The sequence below is a fragment of the Mus pahari genome, chromosome 17 (assembly GCF_900095145.1).
Source record: "Mus pahari chromosome 17, PAHARI_EIJ_v1.1, whole genome shotgun sequence".
NCBI lineage: Eukaryota > Metazoa > Chordata > Mammalia > Rodentia > Muridae > Mus > Mus pahari.
Window position 1 is genome coordinate 31,291,355 of NC_034606.1, and position 24,758 is coordinate 31,316,112.

Here is a 24,758-nt window from a genome sequence, read left to right on the forward strand (position 1 = left end):
GAAAAAAGACAGCATTTTCAACAAATGGTGCTGGCACAACTGGCGGCTATCATGTAGAAGAATGAGAATCGATCCATTCTTATCTCCTTGTACAAAGCTCAAGTCTAAGTGGATCAAAGACCTCCACATAAAACCAGAGACACTGAAATTGATAGAGGAGAAAGTGGGGAAAAACCTNGAAGATATGGGCACAGGGAAAAAATTCCTCAACAGAACACCAATGGCTTGTGCTGTAAAATCAAGAATTGACAAATGGGACCTCATAAAACTGCAAATCTTTTGTAAGGCAAAAGACACTGTCAACAAGACAAAAAGGCCACCAACAGATTGGGAAAGGATTTTTTACCAATCCTAAATCAGATAGAGGACTTATATCCAATATATACAAAGAGCTCAAGAAACTGGACTCCAAAAACTCAAAAAATCCCATTAAAAAATGGGGTACAGAGCTAAATAAAGAACTCTCAACTGAGGAATATCGAATGGTTGAGAAACACCTGAAAAAATGTTCAACATCCTTAGCCATCAGGGAAATGCAAATCAAAACAACCCTGAGATTCCATCCCAAAAATTTTCTAGATAGCGCATCTATTGCCCAGTCTTTTATTTACATATCAATTCAGTCATTTCCCCAGGTTCCTTTTTGATTATCCTATGAATCAACATTCCTGGATGATCCCACTCCTTTGATTCTTAGAGACAGCAAACACATTTTTTTTTAACATTGCAAATGAATTCAGAGGTCTGCCTGCCTTTGTAAGCACAGACAATGAGCTAGCTTCATGGGGTCCGGTCCTGGGATTACCATTTCTACCATGCCTGGGCAGAGCCTAGCTTTGTTTTAGGATGACTTTGAATTTAGGAATCTGCCTACCTTTGTATTTTTCTGACAAGCTGGTTCCAAGTGCAGCCTCCTCTGTTCTTTTAGATCTATTAAGCTTCTTATACAGTTCATATTGCATCCTTATATTTTTCATAGTTAAGAAGTTATATATTCTTGAACTGAAGTTTTCAGTGTTCTTTCCCACAGGCTTAAGCACTGTCCCGAAGGTGTCAGCACTTACCATTTTGCTGAGACATTAGCCACACCCTTGTCTCTTGGACTTGTGCTGTGTGTGATTATCGTGGCATCATTAACCTTGGCAGAGGACATTCTTAAAAGGAAGAACATGAAAATATGGACAGTATTATATAGACAAGCCACAGCAACCATCAACACTCATGGAGGCCCACACCCTGCAGCTCTGTTCCAGGAGCAGGAAACCATGTTACACTTGTCCCTTCCACGCGGCCAAGCAGGACTCTGCAATAATTTTATTAATCCTTAGAGAATTCCATAAATTATGTCTTAATCATATTTACCCCCACTCCTGCTCCAACTCTACCAGTGTTGTCATCATTGTTATTGTCGTCGCCGCCATCCTCCTCTTCCTCCTCCCCTTCCTTTTCTTCTTTCTTGTTTAGAAGAGAGTGTCTCAAAACAAATATCCTTGTCCTCTGGCTCCTGATAGTCTATTCATCTTCCATGCTGTTCCTTCAGCCTTAAGTATAGGGGTTATTTTGTAAATGTATACTGACCCTCCTATCCTGTAGTTAGTGTATCTCTGCATTTTGACCACTTTGGCTTTTCTCTAATGTTCTCTGGTGCAAAAAGCTTTTTTTTTTTTTTTTTTTAGGTTTCTGGCGGTTACTCCCAGAATACAAGTGCCTTTTAAAATATTCTGCCATGCTGGTTATTGTTGTGCTGCATTGATGTTGTTAGGGCTGGATACAGTTTTCAGTTGGCAATTCGTTTGGCTCCTCCCGAAACTATAAGAGATAGTTCTCAGTGAGAATGTCTTCAGGCCAACTCCAGATTGATTCCTTCAGACTGTTTATCTGAGATGTGTGATATCTTCAGCAATAGGGTTACCTTCATTTCTGGAAGGCAATGGGAGTGACAACAGTATAGACTGTGTGGGGCGTTCTCTTAGACTTCCTTCATCAGCAGCTCAGAAGGAGCCTTTCCATGCCTGGTACTGGATTTTTTGTTACATATCCTTATTATTTGAGGGTGGCATTAAGTGGCAGAACTTCAATTAAACTACACACAGTCCACAAACACAATACCTGTAAAGTAGTCATAAAATAATAGAATTCGCTTGGCTTTTTCAAAATCCTTAATGTGACTTATCCCTTTATCTTATCTCTTCCTCTGTGTGGTCATTCCTTCTCCTTCAGTGTAGTTTTTGTATTCATTTTTATCCCCGCTCCCCATTTCAGAGCAACTGTGTCCTGAGTTTTGGTTATTATAAAAATCAATCATTTGTATATTCAATGGCCACAGTGTATTTATGATAAGAGAATATGTGGAAATTTCAGCTTTTGAACTGACTGTATCTTCTGACATAATGTGTGTATCATCTTCACACGTAGGGCTTGAACGGCTTAGAAGACTGTTGCTATAGCTCAGTGATAGCTCTTGCCTAGCATAGATAAGGTCCTGAGTTTGGTCCCCTCACTGAGAGAGAAAGTGAGGGGATCTGGGAAAGGAAGGGAACAGAGGTAGGGAGGATGAGAATATTCAAGGTTTCTGTGCTTGAGTTGGAAGTATGGGGAAATATATCAAACTGAACCTTGAAGGTTGAAATTACGTTTTCATTGAACTTTTCCTTTAGTTAAGCCTGCCCAACAAATTCTATGTTATGTTTTTTCCTTCCTAATTTAAATTTAAATAATAGAGATATTATTTAAAATATTTTACTTAGACTAATAGTTGAGACCATACAATACAATTTAGGCAGACATCTTAATCATTCAATTAAAAGGAAAATCTTTTAACATATGGTGTAGGTGCTGTGGGTGTTCTAGAATCTATAAGAAGAATCAGTGCTGTTGGTATATTAAATGTATTTCTTCTAAGAATAATCTTGGAATTTACAAATACTCCCACAGATTTAACACCTTTGTTACATTATGACTAACTAGGAAATAAAATATTGTTGAAATTTAAATAGTCAATTAGAAAGCTGTTTTGAATTTTGCCCAAAATACCTCATATTTTATTTGTCAAATATTCATAGGATGTTTAATTCAAAATAACCTACCCCAGCCTCCTCATCCTGGCTAGACTTATGAGAAAGGCATCTGTGGATGGTCACTGTCTGAAAGGCCTTATGCTCATACTTGGAAAGGGTTGTTATAGTTCAAGGATCCCTTCTCAAAGCTATTTTACCTGGGTTTATTTCACTGGATGCTTTACCTGTCTCCCCCACCCCTCCTTTTATAAAAAATGCTCAACTAAAAATCTGCAGAAAAACTGAACTCTGATTTTGGCTGTATCAAGTATTCATTGTGGACAACAGGGTAGCAGTACATTGATACTACGTACAGATTTGCAAAGTCACAATAAAGATGTATTAGAAGAGATTTTAAGAGATAGCATTTACAGGATATAATTTGAAAAATTAACCACAAAGCGTACCTGAGTTTAAAGTGTAATAAGACTGTTTTTTATGTTACTGATTCATTTGATCTCTTCTTCCCAAAGTACATTAGTAGGCTTGCTAAAATGAAAGATTTTTAAATCTCTTAATTCAAAATATTTATGTCTGGATTTAAAAAATCATATAGTTTTTTTTTTTTTTTAGTTTAAAATCTGTAAAGTATTCATTTTCAGATTACTGTAATTGCAACTTTTAATGTGTGGGCAAGGAGAACTAAATGGAGTCTGTGTCCTTAGGTTATAGGTTATACTAAATCAAAGGATTCCCACTCTATAAATAAAATGAACCTTAAACTTTGATGGAACTTGTGTGTGGATAGTTTACTGATAGAACTTTTGTAAATAATTTGTACATATTTTTTCTGTTTGTCTTGAGACATTCTTTCAGTTGAACTATGGGTGGGAGAGCCTTGAGATAGCTGAGGTTCTCGATGGCCATGGCCATTTGAGATACTGTGCAGTGGTAGGATTCTCTCCACCTTTTCCTAAGAGGTGCCTGTAACAAGGATGGTTGAGTTTTGCTGCAGCTCTCTTTTTGATCCCATGGGAGCAAACCCCTCTCTCCTTGCTTTTTGATAGTCACATAGGTATCTAGGGCCAGAACTGAATTTGTAGCCTCTCTGCCGGCTCCTGTGTTCTTACATTTGTAGAGGTATTTTAGAATTCAGCACTAGCCTATAGTAGGAAAGAAACGATCTTCTCTGGAAGCATTACATTCTGTAGCCTGGTGAATTCTCTGGTAGGCCTTTACTTCTCATTTCGCTGCTGTCTTCCGCATGTTTGTGTTCCTGGAGAGCAGTGGTAATGATTGTTTAAGCTCTTGAAAGCTCCCAAATACTTTAAATGTGTAGCTTTACTCTTCAAATTAGACAATATAATCCCCCTCTTCCGCAAGCTATCTCAGGGTATCAGTAGAGTATACAGCCGTAATTAAGAGCACAGGTTAACTAATCTACCACATCTAGTTGTATGTGTGACTGTACAATGTACCATTCTGTCTCCTTATTTGTGAAGTTTCCTATCTTAGGGTTATTCTGAAGATTAACTAGGGAGAACCTAGATGTAGTGGACACTCAGACATTTGTTGAATGCATTCTGAAAGAATGAGGCTGGGGTGTGAGGGATAGATAGGAGCTGGGATGTCTGCGTGGATTAGGTTCTGGAGCCAGTTAGAACCCCTGAGACTTTACTTCTGTGGAACACTGAATGTACTAATGCTGGGTTAGGGAATCATGGCTGCTGTAACCAAATACTACAACCCCAAGAGGTCAAACAACAGCCTTTTTTGGCTAGCAACTCAGGGACTAGAAATCTGAAATAAAGGTACAGGCAAGATTGGTCATTGTGAGCCCTATGAGGGAGTAGCTGCCGAAGGCCTTTCTCTGGTTTGTAGGTGGTTATACACTTGTAATTCTCCTGTGTGCTGTGCCTGCCTTTAAATTTACCTTTTTCATGAGAGTGAACACTAATCAATTGGACTACAGAACACCTTGATGACTTCATCTAATTAGATGACCTTTGCAAAGACATAATTTACTAATTTGGGCACATTTAGAGGGACCAGAAGTTAAGGGTTCAACATGGAGATTTTAGAGGAAGACTTATCCCATATCAAGTGTATTTCAGATGCTTACTGAAGCAAATTTGTTTGCTCAATAGTGCTTTTATTTATTAAACTTTGGTATGAACTGATGGTATAGTATTTTTCCTTTTTCTAAGGTAGCATATATTTATTTATCTAAGCTTAATAAATAAACTATATCTAACACTTATTTGCTAGAATTGAGCAGAGTCCTTATTTTCTTGCCTATTGCTTTGTTTGCTCCTAATTGAATGGGAAAGGAATATATAAGTTTGACTGAAATATCAAGAAATGAATGTAGTTCTCTGGAGGCCAAGTTAACATTTTGGAATTTGAATTAATTTCAGAAATGCTATCTTTGTATTATATACAAAATTTAAGTAGAACATTTAATATATGAGTTGCCTTTCCTCATAAAACCACAACCAATTGGCTGAAGACAAAGTCAGGCCCAAACAGAGTTGTTGGCATTGATTCTGAAGGCTGTGAGAAGCAACTTTTCTTGCCTTCTCCAGGTTCTGGTGTGGCCAGCAGAGCTTGCTTGGCAGCACATCTCTTACACTTCATCTTTTCTTTCATGTTTTTTATTTTCTTTCTCCTTGTAGGGATAGCAGTCGTTAAATTGAGGGTTCTTAATCTAACATGGCTCACCTTAATTTGAGTGTAACTATCTGCAAAAATCTCTATTCGCAAATAAGAGCAGAGTCCCAGGTATTTTTTTTAAAGGAAACAGTTTCAACTCACAGCAGTTGTTTATTACTTTAAAATTAGCTGTGCTTCTAACTTCTAATTTTGTTGACACAAACAATATGCTTGAGCTTGGGCTCTTTATCGTAGAATATAGTTGTGCTTTCTGCTTTTAAACTTTGTCTTTCTGTTTCAGCAATTTTGTTGGAAGCTATGTTAATCTTACAGTTTCTCTCTCTCTCTCTCTCTCTCTCTCTCTCTCTCTCTCTCTCTCTCTCTTTCTTTCTTTTGACTTACTGTGGATTTTTGCCTCTTAAAAGCTTTTATAACTGGAATTGATATATCACTTCTGAATGCTTATGATTTGTAATCATTAATTTTTCTTTAGTTTAAATCAAGGGTATTCTGTAGAGAGTTGAGTGAACATTGATTGACATGGAATGAAAAAGTGTGAGCTTCATTGTCTTGGGTTTATGGAAACCTTGATTGGGCTCATGCTGGAGTGACTTCTGCCAAAAGAGAAGAAATACCTATGAGTAGCAGGTGCGGTGGTGGCAGTTCTGCTGGAGATGTGCTGATGTTGAAAGCATGAGAGACTGATCCACATAGTTAGGTATATACATTTCTACCAGGAGACCAAGGGTTATTCAGTCTATCCTTGTGCCATTTGTATGATTCTCTTTCTATCTTTTGTATATAGCAAAGGAATTACTGTTTTCTGTTAAACTTGTTTCTTACAGTCTGGATATGTTGTTGGGATCTTTGTTAAGAACCACTTGTATGATTATTTTTGCAGTTTACATTTGCCTACTGTAGAACCTTGAACGTGTAGGTATTTTACCATCTACAGAGCTTACTGCATTATTTGATATACTGTGGTTATAGTTATTGTATACCAGAAAAACTAGAACATTTAAAGCTAGATAAATGCTTACAGATCTCTTATTTTGTTTCCTAGGTTTCTTTTTGATTTCCTATCTTTCTCAGTCCTGGCAGGATTATTGCTTCTTTTTGTCAGTGTTTAGCATACTTTATTCATTGCCTTTAGGAGTATCTTGGTATTTTAAGAGAATAAGTTGGATATTCTGAGGTCTTGGTTTGCCTAAGATTTCCAAAGTCTGTGCCACTGGTCTCAACATAATTATCAATAACACTTGGCCCCTCACAATGCTAAATTACTTTAGGGCTTTGAAATCCTGAGTTTTGGACTTATGGAAGCATTTTTTTTTTTGACCTTGTAGCATCATTGTTCGTAGGTTCTTTGAATTTAATGTGAACATTTTGTAGTCCTTCAGTGGAAGGTGTGCCCTGATAAGCAGGACTATTAGCATATTCATTTTGTATGAGCATTTTTGTGTTTTCTATGTGAGACTGTTAATATAGTTGTTAATGTAGTTATACTTTCGAGCTGTAGAAAGTTCAGACTGTCGTGAAGTTATTACTCTTGTACAATGTATTTGATATGGGAAAAGTTCCCAGGATACTAGCTTATGACCAGTTACCGACATACAGACCATTCAGAACTCACTGAAGTGTAGTTGAAGAGGTGGCTCCCATGGTAAGGTGTCCACTGTGCTGAGTTTGGTGCCTCACACTCACATCAAACAGCCAGTTGTCATAGTATGCATTTGTAATCTCAGTTCTTGGGATGAAAACACCCAGATACTGTGTGCTTCATGATGTTCATTGAGTGAGACAGCTTAAGTTTTTTTTTTTTTTTTTTTTTTGTAGGAATGTATAACTTGTAAGCAGGTTGAATGAAAGCAAAATTGTAAATTCATTTGCTTTGGTTTGGTCCTTTAAAGGAAGTTGTCACCAGCTATTGCACATACACTTTGTATTTTATTTTTAACATTATCAATAGCCATATTTTTAGCTACCATTGGGATTTTATGTATTTATCACAATTTGCTCTAAGAAGTAAAGAGCTAAATTCCAGCAGAGAGATTCTAGAGTCTAAGGTGTTGATATATACTCTGAAGACAGGAAACTGTCCCTGTGAATTTCTCCAGCTTGCCCTAACTGGACATTAAAAACATTTTTTTTTTTTTTTTTTTTTAAAGCTAATGGGTAGTTTCCTCACCCCACTTTTTAAAATTTTTTTTCTGGCTAGTATTTTCAGTGATTGAAATTGGTGCTTTGATATTTAATATTCTTTTTTTTTTTTTACAGTTCCAACATAAATTTTTTATAGCCTTTGCCTTTTCTCCATTTTTTTGTTTTGTTTTGTTTTTAATAACGGTTCCTAACTTTTATCTGAGATAATTACAGAACCACCTCTTCTCTTTAAACACATCATTTCTGCAGTGTATAGTAGTTTGAGTTAGAGAGAAAAGCCATTGTTTACTTAACTGCCGTAAACAGTTACACTCAAAAGAATGTAAATTCTTATAATACTACTAATAGTGCTGCTAACACTATGTAGAGGACATTAGTACACACACACAATATCACACCACTTTAGTTTTCAACTCTGTACAATCTTCTTACATCCTTTTTTAAAAAATATTTTTTGTTTAAAAAACTTTATTATAATGAACTTGTAAATAAAAAAATAGCACACAAGAAAATTAACCACCTACTTACCTCTTGACACATATGGCTTATTCTCTTTGTCATGACTGCCACCCAAGCATATTTGAAGTTGGTCTGTCACTTTTCAGGGTCCAGGGACATGCTCTCAGAATTAGGAGTAAGCCACAATCTATGCACTGGGTGCTTCAGAGACTAGCAGCTTTTCTGTCCTGGCCACAACTCTGCTCCAGTTTCTGTGTCATTCACTGGATCCCTGCATATTTGTTTGCAGACAAAGCTAGCATCAGATAAATTGAGAAGGAAATTCTATCTTCTGATTTTAATACATCTATTAATTTTTCCCAAATGATGGTTTCTGACAGTTTTCAAATAAAATCTGTTGTGTTATTTTCTCAAAGTCAGGATTATTCAGTGTTTTATTGCTCTTGTCATTGGGTACCTCTGATATTATTTTTAAAAATCTGAAGTTAGTATACCACACAACACAGTCAAATGTAGATATAAATCCATATGCTTACTTCCTTTAAATAGAGTTTCTAGTACCCAATTTTATTTTTAATCTAAAATTGCAATAATATGGAGGGAAAGTTGTTGGATATAGATCAGTAACAGGCTGACTAAAGAAGAAAAGCCAACTTTAAAAAAAAAAATGCACCTGGCATTTGTCTCAGAACAGTTTGAGAAAGTAAGTGTGCAGGAGTTTTATATAAGCTTTTCTGCTGTAGAGCAGGGAATTTCAGTGCCCTGGAGGCCATCTTCTGAACAGAGCTGGTGCTTTATTTCATACATTGCACTATTGCCCTTTCTACCTATAAGATTGATGTGCCTTGGAATAAAAACCAAGTGGTGAAATCGAGACAGAAAGGAGAGGTGGTGCATAATTACATGTGGAAAGACTTGTAATAAAATACTCCTCTAATGGATTAAAATCCTTTTAAAGGGAACACACTCCTGAAGGTAATACTTTGTTGCTTTTCCTCTCCTATGATCCCACGTGTAGTCACCCAATTCTTCCCAGGCTTTCTTTGGAACTGTTCCTTTCAAGGTCATGTCTCTAGAATATGCGTTTTGATATTTTCCCTGGGCCACCCTTGCATTCCTGCTTGTCTATTACTGTGCAGTTGTTTCACTGCCTCACGATTCCTGTACCTCAGTCCTTCTTCACCAAACCTCATGTTCTGGTTGAAGTGCAGGGGGACCCTTGCTTGACTTGAGCCATAAGTATTTTCTTTCTCCTCTGAGTTTCTGTGGCACTTGTGACTGTGTAGTCCAGTTAACATTCATATTTCTTGTCTTCACGTTTATGTCTTAAAGCATTAAGTTTTAGCCACTGTGTCTAGTCTATTCCCACAATTCTTGTTCTTAATGTAGTATTATTTTACGTATGTATTCATGTGCATTGAAGTGGAGTCATAACATGAATATAGTCACAACAAGAGGGCAAGAGGTATTCTAGAAAAGGGCATGGGTGAATCGGACTGTAAGGTTAATGATTCTGATTACACGAGGCAAACAGCCTACTTTGACATAAGCTAATGACTAGCTTAAGCACTCTCTCCTAGAACAGTTTTGTGTATCACAGAGATCTTAAAGTGCTGATGTTTTTAAAATTTCAAATAAGAAGTTTATCCCTTTTCACCTTATTAATTTTATCAACCTGGGATGTTAACAATTGCTCTGCTGACAAGAGTCACTTGTTTTCAAGAGAAATGATTGTCTAGTGATTTATTTAAAAGTCATACCTTATGGGGAGTAGGTTTCTTTATCATTACTGACTCGATTTTAACAGTGCATAGCAACAGGTATTAAATACACTTTAAAAATCAGTTAATTTTGTGTCCTTGTTCATTTGCTGAATAACATTTTTGTCAATGCCTGTTCTATGCCACACTGTTCAATGGGAGCTTGAGGGACTAATGTTCCACTGGTTAAGATAGACATGCAAGTAAATAAGTGCAGCAGTATAGGTATCATGATGGAAACAGTTTAGTGGGCAGATGAGTTAGCATGGCCTTTCCTACTACAAAGTATATGTCGTAGGGCTTGTAAGAAGGCTGTTAGTAAAGTACTGAGTCTTTTGCTTTTTAAATAATTTATTTTAAATCCTGTATTTGTTTCTGTGTGGGAATGTGTACATATCAGTGCAAGTGTTCAAGGAGGCCAGAGACATTGGATCCCATGGACCTGAAGTTAGAAACAGTTGTGAATTCAGGCCTTCTTGAAGAGCAATGCACACTCTTAACTGCTAAGCCACCTCACCAGTCCTGATGACCTAAGCTTGATCCCAAGAATCAATGTGAAAACAAAAGAAATGTGGCACACATGTAATCTTAATGCTAGGGAGGATCATAGGGATTGGGCTGCCAGCTGTTCTAGCCACCTTGGTGACATCTGGGACAATGAGACACCTTGTCTCAAAAGAAAAAAAGATATAGAGGTAGACAGTACCTGTGGATCAACAACTGAAGTTGTCCTCTGGCTTCCACATACATGGTCATAAAGGCTCGCCCACACACAGACATATAACCCTCATATATACACATGAACACATACCAAGACAGTCTGAAATAAAATAGCCTTTAAATATATCAGTGAATTCTTCATATGTTACATATAAGAACTGAAAAGGCTTATATATTATTTAACAACAGAACAACAAAAAGACAAGTGTTTTACTAGAGCTTCTGATAATGAGTAGTATAGTTAGTGTTTTCCTGTTCATGTCCTTAGGATCAGATTGTCCCTAAATATGTCCACACAGTACCAGAATGTAGAGCATGGCCCGTTTTTTTGTTTTGTTTTGTTTTGTTTTGTTTTGTTTTGTTTAAGGGTGGAGATGTTGGTTTGTTTTTGCTGCTGTTGTAGTTTGTTTGTTTGTTTGTTTATTGTGTGCATGTTCCCTTAAATGGATGTGTGAGAGTATAAGTATGTTCATAGGGGACAGAGAGGGTATCTCCTGTCCTCTCTGTCATTCTTTGCCTATTCCTCTGAGGCAGGGTCTCTCCTTGAACCTGAGGCTTTGTTTCCTCAGGTGGCTGGGACATAGGCTTTCCTATTAGAGCTGTGGCTAGAGGCAAATGCAGGATAAGCAGCTTGGTATGTTGGTGCTGGTAGTTACAACAATGAGCACTGCTCAGCCATCTCTTCAGCCTTCTGATTCTGCATCTGATGATTTTCTGTTTCTAGTGTGCTTGAGTTTCAGTTCCTATTCCTCTTGAACCTTCCAGACATAAACTATAGAAAAATCATAGCTTTTAAAAATTATTTCTGTTTTTAGGTAATATAATGCATATTTCCCCTTCCTTCCTTCCAAACCTTCCCATATACCTCTCCTTGCTCTTATGTATATACCAAAATTGAATTAATTAAAAATTCATATTTTTGGATTCCATTTACTCAGCATTTTTGTTTTGTTTTGTTGCTTTTTTATATGCATAGTCTCTTTGCTTTTTCAAATATAATCCTGGAAAAGTTCAAATAGATGCGTCTACGGCTCGAGTGGGTTTGTTGGAAGGGATTAGAAGCTAGGATCTGCAAGAAGGACTCATAAGGTAAAAGGGCACAAGAAGGCTCACTTCTTATTTAAATTCCAGAAACACATTTCTCTTAAGTAGCTGTATAGATGTTTTAAGGTCTTATTGAAAGCTAATTGGTCTTAGCAGAATTCGATAAGGATATTATCACGTTCTGAATAGCTTTATCTTTAATGTCAGCAGGAACTTAGATAAGCCCCAGCTCTCTACTCTCTGTTAATTAATCAGCAGTAAAACGAACCAGATACTTGCTCACCAGTAGGCCACAGGCTCATGAAGCAGGAAGATGAACTAGAAAACAGTCTCACAGCATGAAGGACTATGTTCAGGTGCCCGCAGCTGAGCCGGAGAAACCTTATGAGTTCACTTTACCGGGAGAGTCATCCTCATGTCTTTATCTGAGTAGGTCTAGTGATTCTTATCTACGTGTTTGCCGTGTTCATATGTATGTATAGTATTCTCTTATTTGACTATTTAGAATAGTTGCTTCTGTAGTTTTTATTGCCATATGCTTTTTAACCACAAATGGCCTTTGATCTAATTTTACAGAAACTTGAGTAAATTGAAATTTTTAGTTAATTTCCTATGCTGTTTTTTTGTTCATTTGTTTTCTTGTATTTTCATTTATGTAAGTAATCAGAAAGTGTTTGAGGCTTTTCTGAGAAAGTGTTATTTCCTAAAGTGGCAGCACATTCCTTATCTTTGAGGTGTACGTGTCACTGCGGTAAGGTTTGTAGAAAGAAATTGGTACATGAATTAGTGTGGCAGTTTCTGTTTGAAGCCGTCAGGTCTGGGCTGGGATTGCAGGGCTCTTCATCCTTACCTTACTAGCTTTGTACTTTGGGGTAGATGAGCTGCTGGGAGCACTTCCTTGCTGTAGGTAATGACTTCCTCTGAGACTGGCTAGAGGAGTCATGCTGTGAAGGAAGTCCTGAGTGCTGTGCTGTGCAGGTCATGTTCTGAGCACAGCGCCCACCCCTCCTTGTTCATCCTCATTATTGAAGCTGTTGCGAACCCTATATGACAGGTATTGATGTATTTATTATTTATTGTATTTATAGCAAAGGCTTCACACTGTTGCCAGTATTCTCTAAAAGATTCTCCCTCTCCACCTTACTCTTACTGTGAAACTGCTTTCACTTTATCACTAATAATAGCATTTTCTTGAATGCTTCCTTACTGAGAGCTTAATATGTCCATTTAATTAGTGTAGGTACTAATTGTGGTCATGTTATCTTTACACAAGGAGAGGTCTTGGGTGTAGGGTAGGTAAGTCACCCACCTGGCTGGCTGGTTGTGTCTTTTGCACTTTGCCCTTTTTCTCATCTGCAGTCAAACATAATTGGACCGAAAGTGAGGACCAGGACTGTCGTTTGCAATGCAAATTCAACTTTGTTTTCCAAGTTCTCTCAACCAGAAAGTGCCCTTTAAGTGAAGTTAGCTTGCTGAGAATCTTCTCACAGGCAGTTCTACAGTGTGGAGGAGACATAAGGCACTAGGACCCATGTGCAGCTCCCACTGCCAGTCCTTTCCAGGACTCTGTACTGGGTCTTCCATTAGTGCTGGCCCAGTGTGTGTCTTCTCACTGATGGTTGGCTTCATCATCTTCTCAGCACCTCAGTGACTGTGGCAGTGATGTGGTGCACATTTGACTTGTATTTATCTATCAGAAGTAGGATCAAATACTTTTTAGCTTTCTGAGCCAGCTCTCCAGCTCTTCCACCTCAACCCCCAAGACTCGAGCCTGTAAGTTAGAAGTAGTAATTTAGTTGTCTGCACCCCTCCCCAGTACTTAAAGGATTGCTTTATTTTGGGGTCTAAGTATTATTTGAATATCTTTGATGTTAATCTGAAAATATAACTCTAGTATTTGAATTATATGAATTTTTTCTTATTAGAAAAACCTTTTGAATAGTAGATAACATTAAATAGTATCAGATACACCGCCCAAGTAGTATTGCTAAATTGTTTGCTGTTCTTATGACAGTTTATAACTTCCTCAAAAAAATACACTTTTTATATTTTCTTATATCTGCAGTGTTGAGAAGAGCCGAGAATTTTAATTTTAGACACCAAATTCTTACTCAGTCATTACTATTGCCAAGTTACTGATTTCTTTTGCTACAGACTTTTTTAACCTTAAAATTTGTATTTTTTTCTCTTTGGTTTTTCAAGACACGGTGTACAGATGTGTACTATCAGAAAGGGTAATAGTCCTGACTGTCCTGGAACTCTCTTTATCCTGTACTAGATTGGCCTCAAACTCAAAGAGATCGGCCTGCCTCTGTCTCCTGAGTGCTGGGATTAAAGGCCTGTACTATCAACTCCTGGTTTATTTCATTATTTTAAGTAAATATAAGTATTTGCTTTTATGTGTGTCTGTGCCCTGTGTGCATGTCTGGTACCCTTGGAAATCACAAGAGGATGTTGCATCCCCTGGGGCTAAAGTTACAGATGGTTTTGAGTCACCATGTGGGTTCTGGGAATTGAACATGGGACCTTTGGAAGAGTAGTCAGTGCTCTTAACTACTGAGCCAGCTCTCTAGCTTTTCCATTCCCACTTCCAAGATTCTTGCCTTTATGAATCAGTAATGATAAACAAGCCTTGTTTGCTAGGAATGCTGAGTGATAAATACACAGTAGTTTCTTATTGGGAAGGATGAGGGACAGATCCCCTTCAGATGTACTCTTGTTTGATCATTGCTTTAACAGTCTCACTTTATTGAAAACCTAGGCTCATTTCTCTCTTTCTCTCTTTTTTTTGGGTGGTGGTGGTGGTGGTGGGTGCTGTGCTGAAAATTGAAAATTGGTAAATAGCACATACTTCATAAAGAATTTGAGACTCCAGAAAATTGCTTCATACTTAGTATTATTTGATACAAGAACACGTTTTCCTCTATTTTCAATGTTCTCCATATCTTGTCTCGGTTACTAAATCCATGTAAATGTATGGTGACACAGACTTCCCATCTCAGCTCATAAGTGGGGGATCAACCATTTTATAATGTCTCAAGGCCAGTATTCCTATTACGTTATTGGTGTGCAGGGTAAGTTCTTTCCACATAGCTGAAATGTCTTACCCAAGTCACGTAGCCATCCGTAGAAGGAGCAGGATGAAGCCGGTTTGTTGGTCATTCACACTGTTAGTCTTGTTTTTTTCTGTTAGTCTTGTTTCTGTGGAAGGCTGTATGTAAGACAGATAGTGCAGATTCTCCAGTGCTTGTTTCCATTTACAGTTTAGTGTTAAAGCTCATTTTTTTGGACATATTTTTATAGTCTTGAACATATCCATTGAAAAATTAAGCTATTTGTGAAATATAAAGAAAGGTTAATAACAGAAAGGCTTTATATAGGTTTGAAGAACACTAGAGCATTTTAATGAATTTAATCAAGTATCAGTGAACTCTTGAAAGCATCAGTGCAAAAAATATTGCTAAAAATGGGCTATAAATGCCATTCCTGTGTTGGAGCCGCAGAGAGAGATAGGAAGCATGTAGGAAGTTGTGGGAAAGGTAAGATGTGTCTCAGACAGAAGTGAGGGGTATGGCAACAGAGGCTTGGTGAGATAATCAAGTATCGCGCGCATCCAAGAAATAGCCCAGTGCTCTCGTGTCTTATTCCAGTTGCTTGGGATTTATGAGTAAGCCAAAGAATGTGTTCTGCCTTCCTCTGAGCTTATCTTTTGGTCAAGGTGACTGATGGTTACCAATAAGCATAATACAAAAGTTTTTGTATATAGGATGAGAAGCACGTTTAGCAAAAGTAGAAGAGAGTCAGGGCAGCCAGTGATTTAAATGAGGACTTAGGTAGTTGGCCATGTTCTAAGGAGAAGAATCAGAAGAGGTTCCTAACTTATTGAAACAGCAGGACCACTGTTTTGGATGCAGTGATGTAGATGAGGCACATAGATGAAGATGGAGGTGGACAGAAGATAAAGGCAGGTACTGCCATGAGTTTACCTAACACATTTAATGTAGGGGTGTATGTGTTCATGCAGTCTTAGGAAATGCTGCTTTTCAAGGAAGAGAGAAAAAGTAACAAACGTCCTACTTTTCGAATTTGCATACCTTTTCTCTTGCTGCTAGTTTAAACTTATCTCTGTTTGTTTGCTTGTTCAATACTCTTTATTGCTCGAGACTGTCACTTAGTACTCATACTTATTTCTTGAATGAGCAGATATGATCTCTATGAACAGAAGAATGTTCTACATATTCATGAGAGATGTAATAGAACATGAGACATAATGAGAGACTGGTGAGTCACATCCCTGGCTGTAGCTCAGCACTGCGTTCAGAGGTGCTGAGCACTAGATAGTGCAAAGCACAGGAAGCAGGAGAGCATGGCATCTCTCCTGACATCCGTCTGTTCATTCTTTACTGAGTTCACCCAGTATCACACTAGCGGAATTTAGAGATGAAAGATAAGACCTGTCTGTAAAGTTAGTGTGTCCCAGGAAAGACAGATGAGCCATTAAATTAGAGGCTTATATTTTACAGTAGGATTTGTGAGTGTCTGTGCATATGTACCACTGTATCAGAGTTTGTTGCAGCTGGTTTTGTCTTCTGACTCCTAAGGTAAATTGAGTAGGGAAGGATCTACTAAGTTGATCTCTCAGGGTAACTGTTTCTGAACTTACTTCTACTTCTACTTAACGCCATACCCTTAATTTTTATGTCTTACTGGATGATATAATTATCCACAGCAATGTCTAAATTTGGTGTGTGATTGAAGATGTAGTAATTAATAGGTTATACCCCTGCTAAACTTATTTTTAAATGGACAGTGAGTGTTCAGAAACATGAACTTCTGGATCATTTTGCAATATTAATCTTTATATTCTTTTTTCCTTTTTTTTTTTTTAAAACAGGGGTGTGCTGCTGCTGCTCTGCTTTGCGTCCTCGCTACAAACGTCTGGTGGACAACATATTCCCCGAAGATCCCAAAGTAACTTGATCTCCATGCCCTGCTCCTTCTCTTTCTGACCCATTCTGCCCCTGCTCAGCTCCCTAAGGTTCCCCTCATTTCATTGCTCTTTTGTCCCCACATCTCATCAAGTGAACTTTAAACTTGTAATTTTTACATGCCTCTTGCTCGCTTACCTTTCTCAGATAATAGGTACAAATCTGAAATGATAGCTGCATGGTGTCCTTTTTCATTTAGATAGATTAGTAACACTGATCAAACATTCAGGATCCTGTGCCATATACTGTCTGCTCAGGATACAGCTGAATAGTGAGTGGTTTCTGCATTCAATAAGCATCGATGGAGTATCAGCAGTTTAACACAGTGATGTGATAGAGAATTAAATAAATGCAGGGTGCTGCATGAATAGATAAGAATGATGGCTAGTTTGGGATTAGGAGAAGAAAGACAAAGGAAATAAAATCTAAGCTTAGATCCAAACAACAATTTACAACAGTTAGGGATAGGCCATCTATTCTTTTTGTTGTTGTTTTGTTTTTTAAGAGAGAATTGAGATCATGAGAGACTATTGTAGACAGAAGCTATTTGCCTTTTTGAAAAGTAGCTCTTAGCTAGGTATGTTGGTTAGCTTTATGTCTCCTTGACACAGCTAGAATCAGTGGAAAGAGGAGGCCTCAGTTAAGAAAGTGTCCTCACCAGATTGGCCGGACAAGTCTGGTCTACAGAGCATTCCTTTAATTGATAATTTATGTGGAGAGGCCAAGCTCACTGTGGGCATTGCCACCTATAGTGAATGGTATAAGAAACCAAGCTGGGCAAACCATGAGGAGCAAGCTAGTAACCAACATCCCTTCACAGCCTCTGTGTCAGTCCTGCCTCTAGGATGCTGCCTTGAGTTTCTGCCCTGACTTTCCTTGTAGATGAACTGCAAGCTATAAAATAAATAAACCCTTTCTTCCCTAAGTTGCTTTTGGTTGTGGCATTTTATAATAAAAATAGAAGTCCTAACTAAGATGCTAGGTATGGTGGTGGGATGTAATTATATTCACAGCATTTGTGAGGCTAAGTCAGGAAGAATGTGCGTTTGGGACCAGCCTGGCCTACGTAATGAAACCCTGACTCAAAACCCAAATAAACCAATTGGAGTTTGTAGGGCAGCCGGGCTGACTGCTGTCAGGGAGGGTGGGTTTGCTGCCACTGCTCAGCTTTCCCAAGGCTCTTAGCTTTTTGATAAAGGCACACAAAATGTGATGCAAATTGATTTCCAGAAAAATTTTTAATGAAACCAACTGTCTTCTGGTTATGTTAACATTAGTTTATGGTTGATATGCTCTTTTGATTAAAAAAATTTTAAGGGGTCATCTGTATATAAGAATTTAGCAGTAAATACTATTGGCTGTCAATGATCCTGGATCATTTGTGATATATAAAAACCCTGAAAGACAGGACATTTGCTTCTTGTCTTTTCTTTTCTTTTTTTTTGGACTCACATTAAAGCATACTAAATCATGATAGATAAATTAGTAAATAAAATGCAGGTGGTAATAGTATCGTCTCTAATGTAAGAAAGTACCATGTTGTGTTCATATTCTTTGGGAAGCATTCTTAGAGGAAGTAAGATTTGCTAAGCACTGAAGGATGCCCTCATCTTGATAAATGAGGATTAGTGTCTTCCTTGCAAGTGCGAAGACAGAGAAAAATTCTTGGAAACTTAGTTGTGTTCAAGGTAAAGACAAATTGATCAATTTGACTATCCAAGTTAATGTTCTGTTGTTTTATCTCTAGGGATAGTTAAATTGTTGGTGACAGATAGCTGAGTAGTTACATGATTGTGTTCTAGAGAAGTGTATGCATAGATATGAAAGCCCAGGTAGATGGCAGAGTATGGAGAAACGTGAAACAGGCCAAGGTATCAAAACCATTCTCTTTAACTTGTAGTAAGTGCTGAGTTTGGAACACCTGTAATGGCACTTACAACAGGTAAACTGAGGAATGATTACAAAAATAATATTTTGTCAAAGATTCAGATACAGTTTATTTAAGTAACAATCATCTATAAAATAGATTTTAAAAACAATTTTTACAAACTTAACCTGCATATGGTAAATACTACTCAGTTGTCACATTTGCTGTTTTATTAAACACAAGCATATTGTAATGCATTCAGAATGATTTAGACAGTAGGTGCTTAGATGCAGAAGGGTATGTGCCCTAATCTCTGCCTTCAAAGAGTTGAGGGAGACAAATACATGGTTTCCTATAATTCCCATGTGTCATTTTATGGAAGCAATTAATAGAACCTATCTCAGTTCTCATGGGCTCACTGAGCAAATACAGTTCTTTGCTGAGTTTGGCTTCTGTGATGTCTATGTTGCCACTGTGCCTGTCATGTAGTCGATACTCAATATCTGGGTTTTGTTTTTATTTTTGTTTGTTTGTTTGTTGTTGTTGTTGTTATTGTTTTCAAGACAGGGTTTCTCTGTGTAGCTCTGACTGTCCTGGAATTCACTCTGTAGACCAGGCTGGCCTTGAACTCAGAAATTCACCTGCCACTGCCTCCCAAGTGCTGGGATTAAAGGCATGCGCCACTATGCCCGACCCCTCAATATCTGTTTAATGAATAAGATAACTGTATGCTAAAATATAACAGTGAGGATAAGCCCCATGAGCTAAAAGATATTACATACAATAGAATCATCCCACCCATCTCTGAGGAGTGTGAGGATGGAGTTTAGTTCTTTGGAAGACCTCTTACAATGCAAACTTTGGACTCAGTCCTTAGCTCTGGAGATGGGAGAAAGCTATATGTATGTTCACTGTTGTAGATATTAGAAAGTACAAACTACATATAACATTTAAAACATTTAAATTGAAGCAAATTTTGTTTGAAAATTTCTTTTTAGTAAAACATTTCATTGCCTACATAGTTAGATACTTCACTATAATGCAAGTTCTAGAAATAGTCATTGTCTGTGATGGTCCTTTAAGTACTTTGCTTTAGTGGGATTTTTTTTTTAATCTTTTTTATAGTTCTGAGCATGTAGAATTTTTAATATTAGCATCACAAAATTTATTCCCAAAGAGTTTCAGCAAAATGTGTATTAATTTACAGTCTTCGGAAATGAGATGTAAGTTAGATAACACTTTGAATAAATAAGTGAATGAATAAATAAGTTAGAAAATGTAGATCATGTACTTGTTATTACTTTCAGGATGGCCTTGTTAAAGCTGATATGGAGAAACTGACATTTTATGCAGTATCCGCACCAGAGAAGCTCGACCGAATTGGTGCCTACCTGGCAGAAAGGCTGAGCAGGGATGTTGTCAGACACCGTTCTGGGTAAGAACATAAATTACTGTGAACCATCTCTTAAAAATCTTTCTAGGTGAAATCATCTCATAAATTTTTGTGCCAGCTAGTCAGGCAAAAACAAAAACAAAAAAACCCAATACGCAGAGGATAAACCCTGGGACAGTGCAGAGAAAAGTATGAGCATATAACTGCTGTAGGTTCTTATGCAGGAACTCATGTGTAACCATTGCCTCTAGCTGTAGTATCTACTAGTTTTGTTAACTTCTCATTGAAAATAGGTTTAAAGGTGTGATACAGTGTTTAAAAATCGATGTCTAAATTGAAAACAAATCAGTATCCTGTTACCAGATAGCTTTTGACACTGCAGACTGAGAGTGAGTCCTATCAGACTTAGCTCAAGTGCTGACCATGGAGCACCCTGATTTGGGACTGCCATATTTGTCCCAGCACTGCTGATAAGGAATCCCATCTTAGCCATTCTCTGCCTGAACAGTGCAGCTTCACAGCTTGCACTGAAAGTGCTTTCTATTGGGACAGTGTATCAGGCTAATTTCTAAGAGTACCCTGTTTTCCAAATGACACATTGCCTTGTTGTTCCTCTGCTCTGTCACCTTTTAAGATATTTCATGGGTTTGCACAGGCAGTTTGAAAGTTGATCATTGAATGTCAACTAAAATGAATCTAAATTTTATTCTATAAAAATCTTTAAAATGTGTTGATTTTAAAAAAGGAATTTTATTCCTTTATATTGCTCTATTGTTGCTGGTACTATTTTATTTTTTAAATATATATACATACATATATATACACATACACTAATTACATATTTATTTGTAGGTAAACATGTAAGTAAATATATCTTTATTTACAAATATAAGGAAATAATGTTGGAGACAGAGAAAATTGTTTTAGTACTATTAAAATAATTTACAAATAAATATGGTTAAAACCATGTCCATGGTGTTCAAGACAGATTACAAACAGGTGGCATCAGGAGTGCTGAGGTTTCTTAGAGGATGTGGATTAGTGCAGTCTATCTTTGATGTACTTCTTAGAGGCAGTGGATTAGTGCAGTCTAGCTTTGATGTACTTCTAAACTAGGTTTTACTTTGCCTTTCTTTTTTCTGTGCACCTAAGAAAACCTATTTGAGTGAAAAGCAGTTAGAAGGATTAAGAGCACTGCTTTGACTTTGTTTTGTTTTGTCTAAACTTAGGTACGTTCTAATTGCTATGGAGGCGTTGGACCAGCTTCTTATGGCCTGCCATTCTCAAAGCATCAAGCCATTCGTAGAAAGCTTCCTTCACATGGTAGCAAAGCTCCTGGAATCAGGAGAACCAAAGCTCCAGGTTCTTGGAACAAATTCTGTAAGCAAAGCAATTGTTTTCTTACTAAGTTTAATCAGCACATCTGGAGTTAATCTCTTAGAATGATTATATCTGATCAAAGGCCATTTCCAGTCAGGGCATTTGGACACACAGTACAGATGACAGTGATTAATGTACTCTCTCCAGTGTCTTGTCTGTATAGAATCTGTGATGTTAATCTATCATGGAGCACCTGCGTCTAAATCTAATCCTGTCAGTTTGATTTTTCTGACTTGCTCATTACAATGCTAACCTTGCATACAACTCTTTTACTTTACTGCTTTTCCAAAAGCAAGAGCATTATTGAGATGCATCTGATTTGTAATGAACAACTGTTACACAGTTACCATATAACTCAACAGTACACTCACCTGAGTGGAAAACCTGCGTCTATGAGTAGACTGAAGAACCAGTGCTCACTGTAGCCAAAAAAGTGAAGAAATCCTGATGTCCATGGACACCATGGTTAGATGAATGGATAAATCAGAACATAGTGCAGTGTTTCATTGTGGTTTTGGTTTTTTGTTTTTCTTAAAGCTTCTTGGTTTCTGTCAGTCTCTGAATAAATGTCTATTCAAGTTCTTATTTTTAAAATTAGGTTGCCTTTTAAAATTCTTCACCTATTCTTCATACAAGTCCTTTATCAGATATATGACTTGCAGTATTTTTTCTAGTTTTGTGTTTTGTTTTATACTTTATTGATGAGTTGCTTTGATGAAATCTGGTTCTTTTTTTTTTTTTTTTTAAATCACCCCTTTTATGTGCTTTTAGTATTCCTTATAAGAAACATTGCCTAATCCATGACCAAATATTTACCCACAGATTTCTTCTAAGGCTTTTATAGTTCACTTCTGTTATCTACTTTGAGCTATTTTGCATATAATTACATATGATTTAGGGATTCAATTTTGTATATATTATGTATATATTCATTCAGATATCCCATTTTTACTTATTGAATATACTGTTTTCTCCCTTGACTATGAAACCTGAATTTGTGTTTCTTTCCTTAGGCCACTTGTGAATTGTTCCTTCTCTCCTGAACATAGTTTTTAAATTAAAACTGGGAAATAACATGCCATGATAATAAAAATAGTGATGTTTTTACCTTTCATTTCTGCTTTTGCTTTATAGTTTCAGTCTTTCTGAGGGAGCTTTTAAGTTATTCAGCCTATGTGAATATTTTGTATACCTACCCATAGTTTACTAGGCCTACCAGAATCACTTGATTTGTTGGTGTTTAGGCCTTGTCTTAATTAGTGTTGTGTTGATGTGAAAAGATAACATGAATAAGGCATCTTGTAAAAGAAAGCATTTAATTGGGGGCTTGCTTACAGTTTTAGAGGGTTTGTCCATGATCATCATGGCCATGGAACTGTAGCTCAGGGAGAGCTTTACATCCTGACAAAGAATGAGACTGACCTGGCCTGGGTTTTTGAAACCTCAAAGCTCAACCCAGGTTATACACTTCCTCCATCAAGGCTATGCCTTCTACAAAAAAACTAGACTGCCTGATTGTTCCCAAATAGTTCTGCTAACCCAGGACTAAGCATTTAAACGTATGAGCCTTTGGGGGCCATTCCCTTTCAGAACACCACATGTGCAATTTCAGATACAGGAAAATGTAATGTAGGTTGTGGATCTGAGTCTGTGTTGCATGTGTACTTACTTATAGTCTTGTAGTTTAGTCAAGTTAAACAACCTTCATCTCAGTAAAAACAGTACTTGCAGTCTGATGAGAGCTCTGTGTGTGTGAACCTCCTAGAGCCACGCATAGCATTATTCATTATTAATATGATCATAATAGATTGTCATAAAAGCTCCAAAGTGTAATTCTATAGTACACTCAAAACCTCTACCATGATTTTATCTCAGAGACAAATAGTGGATATTTCCAGATGCAGTTAGGTGATATGATGGGCTTGTTTTCAGGCATGGGAGATGCTAAAGGCTTCTCCTATTTCCTTTACAATTGGATGAGGAACTTTAGGGAGTTGGCTTAATAGTTGGGGATAATATAGAGTGGGTAAATGTGCATTCCCAGAAGTTTCTTTACTTGTAGCCAGCAATGCTATTATATTATTTCAGTGAATCATTCGGGCAAAAGATGAAACCCCTCATAACCTACCTTAGGGAATGCACTAAATTAAGGGTTGTATTACCTTAGGCTACTTTTAAAATCTATTTGCTGGAAATGTAATTTTAATTTTGTAGAGATGCTGAATACCTTATATCAAATATGATGAATCTTTTTTTGTTGTTTTTTTCGAGAAATATGATGACTCTTGATTTATCAATTATGTTCAGTGTTTATTCATGGTTGTTTGTGTATTTTATTTTAATTTGTGACATTTACCTTTTCATGCTCGTGATCCAGCATGACAATAATAGATAAAATTACTTACGTTCTCCTTTGTGTCAGAAATTGTGTTAGGAAAAAGAAAGGCATGAAGTTGAAGTGGGTGTAGGGGAGCAGGAGAGAATCCAGGAGGAGGAGGTGATGGGTATGATTAAAATACGTCTATTCTCATTAAAATTCTAAAGAATTAGAAAAATATATTAATCAGTTTAAATTTTAAAAAAGATAGTGTATCAGGAACTTCTTTTCTTATTTACTCCTTTTTTGTTGTACATAGCTTCAAAAATAAAGTGTAGAAAATATTACATTATACCACATATACATTGATTTACAAATGTTTAAAATAACATAAAATGGTATAAATATACTTTAGTCATTTCTAATAATCTGAAATCAGAATTGCTCTAAAACCTACAGCTTTTGAGCTCTGTGATAGGTTGTTAGATTTACGATGCTCCATGGCCAAGTTAAACAAATATCCCATGCATTCTGCACCAATATTCTGAGATCTGAGACACTGTGAATTTGAAAGGGATATGTGTCTTATAATAAAAGAACTTTGTGAGCATGCCTGGAGAGATGGGCCAGTGGTTATATATTGCACAAGCATGAGAACTGAAGTTCAGATCCTCAAGGCCACATAACAAGCCTGGTATGGTCTCCTGTGTTCCTGTAATCCTAGCACTGTATTGAGCTATGACAGGAGAATCTTCCTGGATTGTTGGCTACCATCCTTGCTGCAGATTCAATGAAAGATCCGGCCTGCAGAGAATAAGGTAGAGAGTGCTAGAACACTCCACAAATATGCTCCTCTGACCTCTATGCATACATATGGGCACATGTGCATACACGCACATACACAGGCGCAGAAAACAACTAAAATGTAGTTTGTTAAATATAATAGGGCATAATAGCCATAAATGACAACAGTGTGCAACTTTGGATTAAGTAGATTTTGTTTATTCTTTTAGATAAAC

General features: G+C 37.1%; 1 protein-coding gene across 3 annotated transcripts in view; it reads left to right on the plus strand.

Moving 5' to 3' along the window:
* Efr3a (EFR3 homolog A) overlaps positions 1-24,758 on the plus strand; it is an 86,545-nt gene that overhangs the window by 13,910 nt on the left and 47,877 nt on the right. For 2 of the 3 annotated variants that reach the window (XM_021216493.2, XM_029547940.1), the window contains exons 2-4: positions 16,689-16,765; positions 19,957-20,084; positions 21,272-21,422. In XM_021216493.2, coding sequence (XP_021072152.1) covers positions 16,689-16,765; positions 19,957-20,084; positions 21,272-21,422 — 356 coding nt within the window. Of the gene's footprint in view, positions 1-16,688; positions 16,833-19,956; positions 20,085-21,271; positions 21,423-24,758 lie in introns of all 3 variants that reach the window. The other variant, XM_029547939.1, reaches the window with a different exon arrangement.